We start from the raw sequence: 13276 nt of genomic DNA, 5'->3' as shown, positions 1-13276 counted from the left end.
TTAAGAATTATATGTAAGACCGCTAGTTAATAAACTTAATATGTCTTCAAATATATGGCAATTACCAAATGTTCCCTTTTTCAATTGCTGCAAAAAATGATTATCAACTTCATTGATATCTTTGAATCATTAGAGAAACTGTGTTCAGCATTCTGTAAATTGTTAACTGGATAAGTATGGTATTGTATGGAACAGTACACAACTCTTTATATAGCCTTGAGCTGAGCATAATTTAATTAAGGCTATATAATAATAATATAGAAGAGAAAATGGTGTACTGGTTTCATTTCTTTGAAAAGATGATAAAATGCACAATCAAAAGAACATTCCTCATACACTGTAAGCTGGATAGTGAATGGAGTTTACTGCAGATGGACTCCATCCGGAGCTAGGATCAGAGAGGATAGGAGAGACTCCCCAGAACCACCGGTGAGGCCAAAGTACAATCCACGATACTCCAGCTGACATCCCGTAACCCAATTGACCTCAACACAGATTCATAAAAAAAGCAAACATGTGTAGATCAGCGGACAGGTTAATTGACCGATAACCCCCTTGACACATTTTGTGCAGATAATCAATTGCTCTCTGTTTATTTTATTTTCTCAGATTTGCATACTGCATAATGCAGAAGATTAAAAATGCATTCAAATCGCAATGACACAACATACATTTCCCATAAGTAAAAAAAAAACAATGTTCTAATGATGGAACTATTATAAATGGCACACATAGAAATGCCTTAATTTAGTAATTATCATAATATACTATAGAAGAAAGTTTGATCTGCTGAAATGATTTAACACGTGCATGGGCACTAAAGAAAGTTTAATACTTGATTTAACACATGCATGTGTTTGTAACAAGCCAATATTTCGATGTGTAAACAATGATTCGATCACCCAACGAGGATAACACCGCCATAAACTATGCGTAAACATGCAGGTTCCATGATCAGGCAAGTTATTAACTTCAGTGTAAGCAGGATAAATAAAATTGCAGAATCAAACAGTCATATAAAATTCACAATTTTGATGCAGCTGCGGATTATTCAAATGGAACAATGACTGTAAATAGATTAAGTACGCATGATACGTAAGTGAGATTTCATTCGCCGAGACATCTGATAATTCTCTCCATGAAAAGAGGGTATCATAATCAGGGAAACGATACAAGTTAAAAATTAAATGGAAAATAATTTCGACATAAATGCTATTATTTCCATTGTAATGTTTCCAGATTTTATTTTTATTGGAACTGACACTCCGCCTCGTGAAGAGGGTAAAAAACTACAAACAATTAAAAAAGAATCATAAACATTTGACATACATATCATCTAGATTTACCAAAAAAACATAATTGACATTGACAATAATTTCTCGTACATGACTATAGATAAACAGACTGACATTTTGCTACAAATAATCCAGACATGTGAATTTAACAGTATCATAGGTATAAAACAATTCAAATATGTCCTAAACATTATTTTTCATGAAATTTTATGCATTTATATAATTACTTACTCCTGTGAGGCTAGGAAAAGATCAAGCACATGTTAAAATGCTGCTCCATTGACTTGGGCGGAAACATAAACAAAACGCATAGTAATGAAACCCGTACCGGAAAATTTCCGGATCGGGAACTTTACACTCCCCCTCTGATTTTGTCAAAAATCACTATAACAACAAAATTACCCTTGGCATTCATTATGTTCATGCACATGAAAATAAAATAACTGTTACGTAAAATGTTGATACATTGTACAGGTACATATGTAAAATAGTACATCAGTGACCAATGTGTATCTCACAAAGAGGACAAAAAGTAGAATGTTCACTCATCAACTTCCAACAAAAGAATAAGATCTGTCATTGGTCTTAAACACAAAACTTGTTTTCCATCCTTTACAATAGCTATTTCTACTTTTCTAACAAGTCCATCTTCACTTTCGAATGTTCGGCGCACAACTCCCATAGGCCATTCATTGCGAGGGGACTCATCTTTGAGAAGGATCACATCTCCAGGCTTGATATTCCTCGACTGTTCTGTCCACTTTTCACGTTTTTGCAATTAGTGCAAATATTCCGACTTCCACCGTCGCCAAAATTCTTCTGCCAAGACTTGAACATTTTTCCAAGATGACTTAAGAGCATCCTTTGTTCCAAGGGGTGGAAATGGCTCGACATCTGGGTAAGTCTTCATGGTAAGTAGCATCGAGGGTGTAAGTAGGTGTGGTGAGTCCGGATCACATGTCACATCCATCAGTGGTCTGTTGTTAACAATGGCGCATATTTCTGTCATGAGTGTTGTGAGTTCTTCATGTGTCAAGTCTCTACCTTGTCGTTGCAATAACATGGAATTCAGTATACGCTTGACTGTCCTAATAAGTCGTTCCCACACCCCTCCCATTTGTGGGGCATGAGGAGGATTAAACTTCCAAGTAGTGCGACAGTTCGAGAGAAAGTCTTGCACTGGTCCCTTCTCGATAAATTCTGCATTAATAGACAAATCTTCTGACGCTCCCACAAAATTGGTACCACGATCAGATCGGAATTGGGTCACGGGTCCACGTAATGCAACAAAACGTCTGAGCGCATTGATAAAAGACGAACTTGTGAGTTGTTCTATGATCTCAATGTGGATGGCTCTGGTCACTAGACAGGTGAATAATAGGCCCCATCGTTTCTGATTAGCACTTTCTCCTCTTGTGCGACGGAATGCCACCATCCACGGACCAAATGTATCAACGCCTACATATGAAAAGGGTGGACTTGGTTTGCAGCGATCCGCTGGAAGATCTGCCATCTTTTGTTGACTGAATTTACCCCGCAGCTTACGACACACCACACACTTGCTGATGAAAGAGGAAACTTTTCTCTTCAAACCAACAATCCAATATCCTGCCACACGCACAGCACCCTCTGTGAAATGGCGTCTCTGGTGAAATACTTCTGAATGAAAGTAACCAATAAGCAGGTGACTGACATGATGGTTTTTCGGTAAAATTATTGGGTTGCGCTGTTGCCCACTCAGTTCTGCATCATTCACTTTGTTCAGTCTCCCACCAACTCTAAGAACACCTTCACTGTCCAGCACAGGAGAGAGAGATAGGATGGTACTATTGTGTGGAATTCTGCCTGACTCTTTCATTTACTTCATTTCTTCCATATAACTGTCTCTTTGAACACACGCAATTATTGCCAGTTCACTGTCCCTTAACAACTGAGGATGATCAAATCTAGTACAGGAAGTCTCACTCCTTCCCAAGCGCGCGCGCGCGCGCGAGCCCAAGTACTCAACACGAGTAACTGTCCTAACCAGTCTGTTCTAGATGAAAATCTTGAGAAGCGGTCCGAAAAGCGGTTTGATGTTTTAGGGCAATCTTCTGTGTCCACTTCTTGCTTGCAGCTAGTGACTTCTGGTCGAACTTCAATGTCATGTTCGGGATTAACAAGTTCAAACTCTGACTTGGTAGTTATTTCAGGTGTCTCCTCTGGACCACAAAGCCATGCTGAATCTTCAAGTTGTGACGCATCAATGCTACGAGTCGCTACATCTGCAGGATTACATTCTGTTCTAACGTGATGCCATTGCGATGGTTGGCTAAAAAGACGAATTCTGCCAACACGATTAGCAACATAAATGTAAAACCTCCTTGTTTCATTGGAAATATATCCAAGCACAACTTGACTATCTGTAAAGAAGTGAAAGTTGTTCTGAGGAATCTTCAGTTGATCTCGCACATTTTCTGCGATCTCGGTGGCAAGTACAGCTGCACACAACTCTAAGCGAGGAATTGTGTGCCCATGTGATGGTGCAAGTTTTGCTTTACCTGTCAGAAAGCTGATGGTAGATTTTTTCTCATCACACAACTTGAGGTACGCAACTGCTGCCACTGCATTCTTTGACGCGTCCGCAAATACCAAAACCTCTCTATGAGTGGCATCCTCAAACGAGATATCACTGTACATTCTAGGTATGTGAAGAGTCTCAAGATAGCTTAAAGAGTTCATCCATGAGATCCATTTGTTGTACAGTGGTTCTGGTAATGGGTCGTCCCAATCAGTTTTACTGGTCACAGACATCATTTCACGAAGCAAGAGTTTTCCTTCAATAATAACAGGTTGTAAAAAGCCAATAGGGTCGAAGACACTGTTGATTACAGATAACAGTCCACGTCAAGTGTAAGACCTTTCAACAGAGCTGACTTTGAATGTAAAGGTGTCTGTATCTGTATTCCAAAGTAGGCCTAGACTTCTCTGAGTGGGAAGAGTAGCTGTTCCTAAATCAAGATCCTTTAAATCTTTTGCTAAGTCACCTTGGTCTAGCCCATTAAGCACCTCTCTGTTGTTTGACGCAAACTTATGGAGTCTTATTCTGCCGTTGTCATGTAAGGCTTGCTTTGTGCGAAGGACAAGGTCAACGGTGTGTTCAACAGTTCTACAGGATACCAATCCATCATCTACGTAGAAGCTCTGATAAGGTTCTGTACATCTTGGTCAGCAGTTTCTACAACTTTGCGGAATCCGTAATTGGCCACTGCTGGCGATGCAGTATTGCCAAATACATGTCTAGTCATTTGATAATCAACAAGGGGTTGATTGAAGTCATTGTTTTGGTGCCATATGAAACGCAAATAACACCGTTGTTCTTCTGGTACTTTGAAATTATAAAACATATGTTGTACGTCCATGGTAATGGCTACCTTTTCCTGACGGAATCGAAAAAGGATACCAACCAGACTGTTCAGCAAGTCAGGTCCTTGAAGAAGCACAGAATTCAATGACACATCTTGATATTTTGCCGACGAATCAAACACCACACGAATGCTCTCCGGCTTCTTCGGATGGAATACAGCGAACATTGGTAAGTACCATCGCTCAACATTAACAGGTAGTTTGGGAGCCAATTCTGCATGTTCATTCTGTAGAAGCTTCTCTACGAATTCGATGACTTGTTTTTTCTTTTCTGTGTTAGAGCGCAAGTTGGCATCAAACGACTTGGCTCTATGCAGGGCCATTGACCGGTTGTCTGGTAGAGGTTGTCTACCCTCCCGAAAGGGTAATGGCTCTTCCCAAAATCCGTCGCTAGATCTATGAAAACTTGACTCCATGAAGTGAAGAAACTTCTTGTCTTCTATTGAGAGGCCTGGTTTCTCATCACATGGTAGACGTGTAAAAATGTCACATTCTTTCACCAAGATCTCACTTTCACATGGAATCAAATGTGTGGCTCTTCCACTTGACAATATGGAGGTCTTCAGGCATTTACAGTCTCAGGTTGATGGATCTTACCGAGGCAAACGTTCCCAATTATCACCCAGCCGAGGGGCAGTTTTTGACCAAAAGGTAAGACATCTGTTCCTATTCTTTGATCCAATACATGGTGTGCTGTTATTAGATCGCGACCAATCAAAAGTTCAATATTGACACTCTCATCAATCTCAGGAATACATTTCTCAATATCCTGTAAGTGTGAATATCCTCGTGCAACAGCTTTAGAAGGAATCTCGTTCCTGTTGTCAGGTATCTCATCACATTCAATGAGGCTTGGTAATGTGAGAGTACATGATCCATCTAGTGAGCGCACTACATATCCCGATGCTTTCCGTCCAGATGTAACAGATCTCCCTGTACATGTTGATAGCACATATTCTGTCTCTGGGCCACGTATGTTGAAAGCATCAAAAAATGATGGTGATGCCAAGGATCGGTTGCTTTGGTTATCTATCAGACAGTAAACTGTTCGTTCTCGATAACGTTCTCCCTCTGGAAACACCGACACTAACACAATTTTTGAACAAGATTTAGAAGTGTTTCGGGGTACTTTGCATATTTCTGTGCAACATGCATTCACATCGGGCTGCTCCCCCTCCTGGACTTTCCTAGGTGCAGAGTCTGGATGAAGAATAGTTACATGTTCCGTTGAATTACACCTTTCACACTTGACCGACTCATGACAGTTCTTTTTTAAATGGCGTTTCTGGCCACAACATTTCAGACAATATCCTTTCTTGAAAAGGAAATCAATTCTCTCTTTGTAAGGTTTCTTACAGAGTTTCTGACAATCTCGCAAAGCATGGTTGGAATTTCCTCCATGAATGGGACACCGTACATAGGAAATGTCACTGTCAGTTTCATATTCGAGACGATCTGGTGCTACGGTTGTTTTGCGAACAAATACATCCGACTTTTGTGCCGACTTTTTCTGTGGTGGATGCTGTGTGGTTGTATTCTGAGGTAAGTTCTCCAATATCAAACCAGGGTCATTTCTAAGCCTAGCAAGGTCTCGCAAGAAATTCACCAACACTTGGAAGGGCACATAAGACACTCCATTGTTGACCTTGTATTTGTCACACGTTGTCATCCATTTCTCCCGAAAACGCTTTGGCAATTTTCGAACAAAGTCATTTATTCCAGTTGTGGAGTCAAAATATGCGAAGGCTGATCCGTAGGCTTCATCACTTTTCAAGGATTCAACCTCAGCAGCTAGGTCGTACAGATCAAAGTAACGTTTCCTATCATTCTCCATTAACGGTGTAAAGTTAATGATCCGCTGCTTCATAGCATGTTCAACTGCTTCAGGGCTACCATACTCCAGGTCAAGTCTTTCCCATATTTGAGTGAGAGCCCTCTCTGGATTGCGAGCATTTGTAGTTCTTATATTTTCGCACTGCAGTTTACACCCTTGTCAGAGGTTGTTCAATAAAAGATCTAGTTGCTCCAATGGGATAGAATTGATGTCTTTCATAACATTTAGAAAACTGTGTTTCCAGGTAATATACCGTCCAGGTTCACCACTGAATTTCCAAAGTCTTTGTGGAATCATTTGATTCTTTACTACTGCCTTTGCAAGATCGAATACAGTGTCCTGCTTTGTGTTAGTCTGTTGCAAAACCTGGGGAACAACGGAAATCAATGAGTTCTGTATAGGTTCAGACACTTTAATATCATGCGCATCTACAATTGCAGGGGAAGGTATTTCATTCAGCACTGGATCAGGTGGAGGAGCGTTCATTCTCATATTTTCATTCAAATATCGCTCCATCAAATGTTCTTTATTGGGATCTTGATATTCACCAAAAACACTTTCACCAACATCTGAAAATTCCAGAACCTTTCTCACGGCTTCTAGTCCTAGAGTTGCCGCTTCCAGTTCTTTCTTACGTGCTAACACAGTTCTGCTGGCCTTGATGGCAGCCTCCTGTCTGATCAAATCTGCTTCTTCTTCTGCGCACGGGCCTGCTCGACTTTTGCAGTGTGATGTAATAGTGTTTCTGTTAGTTTAGAACTCACTCGAGATGCTGATTCATCAAACTGTTTCTTGCCCACACTGCTCATGATTCTTTGTGTCCTGAGACCTTGATCCATACAAACAGTCAGCCGAATAAACAGGATTTTTTACTGTAATGTTTCCAGATTTTATTTTTATTGGAACTGACACTCCGCCTCGTGAAGAGGGTAAAAAACTACAAACAATTTAAAAAAGAATCATAAATATTTGACATACATATCATCTAGATTTACCAAAAAAACATAATAATTGACATTGACAATAATTTCTCGTACATGACTATAGATAAACAGACTGACATTTTGCTACAAATAATCCAGACATGTGAATTTAACAGTATCATAGGTATAATACAATTCAAATTTGTCCTAAACATTATTTTTCATGAAATTTTATGCATTTATATAATTACTTACTCCTGTGAGGCTAGGAAAAGACCAAGCACATGTTAAAATGCTGCTCCATTGACTTGGGCAGAAACATAAACAAAACACATAGTAATCAAACCTGTACCGGGAAAATTTCCGGATAGGAATTTTACATCCATAATATTTAATTACTGAACATCAGAATCACAAATCATACATGAAGTGGTAACAGGTACATATGGTAAATAAATATAAGTTATGAAAATGATTTGCCCTCTAGCACCGCCAGTTAGCCTGCATTTTATAAAGGTATGCAGCTTAACCAAAATAACGTATGAATAAAATAATGTTTTAGAGCTTCTCCAAATATGTAAACGTTGAAACATTATTTGTTTTGTGTTATATTGACCAAAAACAATACTGCCCTTAATTGACGGGAATGCACAATCGCTGCATTCCTCAAGAACTTCTCCAATGCATGGGCAAAAGCAGTTCCCGTGTTTCAAATTCTTCATAGAGGGTTGTCGAAGTGAAAAGCAACCCTTGCAGTGTTTAACGAGTTCTGCCAAAAAAACCTTCTGTGCCTCCACCGAAATAGTTTCCACGGCATAAATTACAGGAACCGATGACTCTCCCTAAGAAGCTGACCAATAATTAATCTTAGGCCACATGTACGCAGGTCCCCTTTTGCACAAACATTTTTTTTTTCAACGCACTACCAGGCTAACAAAAATGGCGCAACAAAATCAAGGATTTTGATTGGGCTGCAGACTGCGCAGGGATATGCGGAATTATCCTAAGGTGTAAAATATGATATCTTTCTCATAGCGGCATAAATTGAATTATCTGTGATAATATTGTTTAATTATCAAATTGTTTCAAGAGTGAAGAATTCTAATTAGCTAAATGCATAAGATTGAGACGTCGCCGTTGTTTTACGAAGAACTAATATAATTCTCTGTAATCACATCTGGACGTCAATTTTGTTTCCAATGATATGTTAAAAAGTTCTCAGGGAAATGAACTTTTAGTTGATCACGTGATCAAATCCTGTGAAGCCCGAAGGGCGTCTCAGTAGGTGATTTGACCATGAACCAACTTAAAGTTCATTTCCCAGAGAACATTTTAGTATTGTTTTTTATTACTTATATTTACATTTGAGACGGATAAGTTTCGAGAAAAACAGCATTAATTACTCGAACGCGCCACCGAATAGCTATGTTATGACGCGCAATGACCTAAAAGTTGTTTGGTCTTGAAAGTTCGAATCCTTGAATGTATAGTACGGACCTTGAGTTTTCCGCAAAAAACATGGGGTCCCGTGGACCGTAAGTCCACGCTTTAGCGTGGACCTCGAACTATGTCGGCGTCTTAGAAGTCAGCGTTTCTGTGCACCGTGTAACACGGTGTGTCACAGTTCTGATGACAAATATTTTAAACATTTTCATTGCCCTTATTTAATTGGTAACTTATCGCATACAGATAGTTAAACTAATATTTTTTTTTTTGAATTTTCGTTTAAACATTATAGAGCCATGAACATTATTTATGCAACAAAATTTTTCCCTTACTTCGAAGCTTACTTGTTGATGTTTATAATGAGCTCAAGAAGTAATGGAAACCCAGTCAAATTATGTCAAATGACGCATTAAATGTTGAGCAAAATGTATCGTCTCGTTATTATTGGAAATATGCCTTTTTGTACGGAAATGAATTAAAACTTCTCTTTATAATAAATATACCTCATCAGTTTTTTAATTTTTTTTATTTGCACAGAAATCCCTTTTACGCTCACCTGAGCTGAAGGTTCAAGTGAGCTTTTTCTGATCGAAATTTGTCCGTAGTCTGTCGTTGTAGTTGTTGTCGTTTTCGTTGTTAACTTTCATATTTTTATCTTCTTCTTAAGAACCACTGGAGCAATTTCAAACAAACCTGCCACAAAGTATCCTTCGGTGAAGGGGATTCAGGTTTGAACAAATGAAGGGAAGAGGAGATAATAATGAATTCGTGAAAAATCAATGGCATCTTTTAAAACTCATCTTCTCAAGCATGACTGTGCCAGGAAACCTGAAACTCATGTGGATTCATCCTCAGGTAGCGAAAAATTTAGTTCGTTAAAATCAGGAACCCCTGGGTTTGGGTGGGACCACAATGGGGTATAAAATTCAACATAAGAATACATTAGATTTTTTTTTTTAAATATCTTTCTCTAGATCTACTGGACAAGGAAATTGAAACTCATGCAGAAGAATCTTCTTAAAGGGAAGATGTAATTTTGTTCAAAACATGATCGCTTGAGAAGGGGTGTGGCCACAATGGGTGATTAAGGTTTTACATAGGAATGTATGGTAAAAATCGTTAAAATCCTTTACAAAGCCATCATGATGCTTGATCATCAATTTGAAAGCATAAAAAAGGTAATGTAGATTTGAAATTCATTGGAATAGAGGTGCCATAAACTGGACAAATGAATACAAAGGCCATATCAATAAAATATCATCTAATAAACAACAAAACCATAATTTGTCACAAAAGCATTCTAAGGACGTGTAAATTTTATTTCTTAAATACCCTTTTCCCCAGAACCCATTTTATAATATATTTAAACTTTTCAATACTGACCTAATTCATGCTTTCACCTAACCAGTTGTTCAGGTGAGTGATGTGGTCCTCGGGCCTCTTGTTTATATCCTTATTCGTGTTTTAAATATATAAACTTAAGTTCATTCCGTCATCTAAATCTTAAAAATAAATTGCTTGAGTTTCGAACAAAGACAGGGAAAGAAACTTATATATTAAACAAGTTAAATGGCTTCCCTGGGATTGGTTTTAGTTCTGTTACCTATTGTAGCTATCCATGGATCTGGTAAGTTTTCATTTTAATCAAAAATAATTTTTTTTAAATGATTTTCATATAAAAGTAGATTGATTTATAAAATGAAAGAAAGATATTTTTTTTTTAGTTTTTTTTTCCAGATTTAAGGTTCATTATTCCTCTGATAAGAGAGATACCTCTAACGGGTATAAATTGCTGTTATTTCTTTTTAAAAGCGTCAAGTTTACAGGTCATTTTTGTCAAAATTTGCCCCTGAAGGTATGCTGAAATTGTAAGCATTTTGATCATGAATAAGATTTCTTTTGGAAAAACATTACCATTTTTTATTTTTTTTTTATATTAGTAAGCAGAGTGATTACGAACCTTAATTGGTTATATTGTATTTATTAAGGCTTATATTTTTATGTGTTTTGAATTTCAATTTATATACATATTTTAATAATTCTATTATGGTGTATAAAATTTTTATTCACCTTAGCAAGAGCCGTAAAGGTCAAATTTGTTTTAACTAATATGTATATTCTGAAAAAATAGGATATATCTTTTCGAAATTTAGCTGTTAAAATTTACAATATACTCTTTTCTTATATAATTCAGACAGCCGACATGAAGCATAAAATATATTTATGCAGCAAGTTTGCAGGAAACATTGCATGATTTGAATGTTTGCAGGAAGTTCGCAAGAACAGTAAACAAGTCAAATCAGCCAATGAAATTCAGATTGTACTGGGTCAACACAGAACTGGCCATTTTGAAATGTTTGAATTGAAGTTGTACATGTTTCAGTATTTTGTTAGAAATACATACCGTTTTGAATGATCAAAAGTGCAAAACTATGGATGTAGGTGTTCATTGGCATCCGTGAATATCTAATCGGTAAGATCTGATGTTATTTAATTTTGATGTAAAAAAAATCTTAAAAGCAGTTGTTTAAGTAACTGGTGTAACTCTAGGTCAAATCTAAATCTATTTATTATGAATTCAGTCCTCATTATAATATCAAATATGTATACTTCTTATATATAATAATGGATCCAAATCAGTTAATATATGTTTTCAAATGAATTAGTAACTGTTATCATGATAATATTTAATTAAAAATATATGTAAAGTTCTTAATGTTCTGTTCATATAAAAAGCTATATAGCACATAGATTTAAAAAAGTTTGGAAACTTTGTCTAGAAACATAAAGAGAGCCTATATCAATACTTCATAGAATTGCATCATTTCAGAAACATGTGGTGGATTTTCTCTAAAATTAACAGATTTAGGTCAGGACAGAAGCTTTCTGCGAACTTGCTGCTTGTTCACAGGAGTGTGCCATAAGGAAATTGTTTGCTGCAAGTTAGCAGCAATGTTTGCCGCAAGCTTGCAGCAATGTTTGCCGCAGGTTTGCAGCAATGTTTGCCGCAAGCTTGCAGCAAGGTTTCCATATATGGAAAATCCAGTGTTTGCTGCAGACTTGCAGCAAACCTCATTTACATGGTAAAACGTTTGCTGCAAGGTTGCTTCAGACTTGCCGCAAACTTGTAGCAAACACCAAGGCTTTGTATTGACTGTCAAGCTTTCTTGAGATACATTGCCGCAAGCTTTCAGCAATGTCTGCTGCAAGTTTGCAGCAATGTTTGCTGCAGACGTGCAGCAAATATTTGCAGGAAGGCAATATTTTCGGTACGGGTTGTTGGAGATCTCACAGTACTGATACGGCGATCATACTACGTTTCTAGTGCATTTGAATCAGACCGCAATCACACAGCGCGTACATTCCTTGCTCGCTCAAAGCGATCACCGTCACCCGGCGTTCTAGGAGACCCTACCGCGTTCAGTGCAGTTCTCGCTGAGTTGTAACAGCGTTGTAGGAGACTCTACTGCGCTCAGCTCGACGTTTTTCTTTATTTCATCGTAAGGACGCCGTGCGTTTGCCGTTAGGACGGCAGCTCCGGTGTGACAGGGGTTTTAAGATCTGGCCTGGGGGCCATATAACTTAGACGAGCCCACTTTTGGTCTCAGTCCCACTTAGTAAAGGAATAAAGAAATATATAAAGGAATATATAGTCGAAAAGTAAGACCGAGATCAAAGGTGACCTCGTATACGTTTTATGGCCTCCAGGCCAGTTGGTTCTCTAGAATGGTCTCTTAAGCAAGGTTAAAGAGTAAGCAAGGCTAGCAAGCGTTTAATTACAAGTAAGTAGGGATCTACCGTCACGGCGTAGTGGGCAGCGGACGTGTTTTCGCTGTCCTCCGATCGACTTGACATTTTTCGCTAAAAAAGCGTTTATTTTCTTTCTACGACTGTTTGGAAAGAAATATATTGTGTGTTTAGTGTATATAAAGTGTGATTCTTTGTGCATTTACTGCACGTTTGGGATTTAAAATACCCTGAGAGAGCGAATATACCCGGTGTTTACCTGGTGAGTACCTACTCAGGTGTGATATTGACTCACGAGCAGAAGTCTATCTATACTTTGTATGCATGTGTTATAACTCAATACATTCTATATCGAATATTTGAAAAATGGATCAAATGCTGAAACCAGTATACTTGAAGAACAACGAGCTTCTATCTGAAAGCGATGATGAACGAATCACGAATTTTGAGATGCTTCAAGCTGTTACTTCGTGCGTCGGTGATGCGGTGAAATGCATCCAATTAGACCGCGATTTGTGGCGAATATATCTGACCAATGCCCACAGCAGAAGTAAAATTCTACTGGAAGGTTTCGATTTTAAAAATCAACACATATCTCCGTACGACACAAATCCATACTCCGCCGG

The 13276-nt window shown here is 38.1% G+C and overlaps 2 protein-coding genes across 2 annotated transcripts; both read right to left on the bottom strand.

Annotated features, from left to right (window-relative positions):
- Positions 1-2073: 2073 nt before the first annotated feature.
- LOC134247041 (uncharacterized) lies at positions 2074-3153 on the bottom strand. Its single transcript, XM_062729384.1, has one exon. It carries the CDS (start codon positions 3151-3153, stop codon positions 2074-2076), a length of 1080 nt encoding a protein of 359 aa, XP_062585368.1.
- A 1312-nt stretch (positions 3154-4465) lies between these two features.
- LOC134247040 (uncharacterized) lies at positions 4466-12758 on the bottom strand. Its single transcript, XM_062729383.1, has 5 exons — positions 12702-12758; positions 7513-7601; positions 6844-7279; positions 5298-6675; positions 4466-5193 (listed from the first exon to the last, which is right to left on the bottom strand). The coding sequence occupies exons 1-5, from the start codon at positions 12756-12758 to the stop codon at positions 4466-4468; spliced, it is 2688 nt and encodes an 895-aa protein (XP_062585367.1).
- Between the last annotated feature and the right edge of the window lie 518 nt (positions 12759-13276).

Source organism: Saccostrea cucullata, unplaced genomic scaffold (assembly GCF_032062105.1).
Source record: "Saccostrea cucullata isolate Sc308-1 unplaced genomic scaffold, CSIRO_AGI_Scuc_v1 ctg6105, whole genome shotgun sequence".
Taxonomy (NCBI): Eukaryota; Metazoa; Mollusca; class Bivalvia; order Ostreida; family Ostreidae; genus Saccostrea; species Saccostrea cuccullata.
Note: the sequence above shows the minus strand (reverse complement) of the source record. Positions and strands in the feature narration are given on the sequence as shown.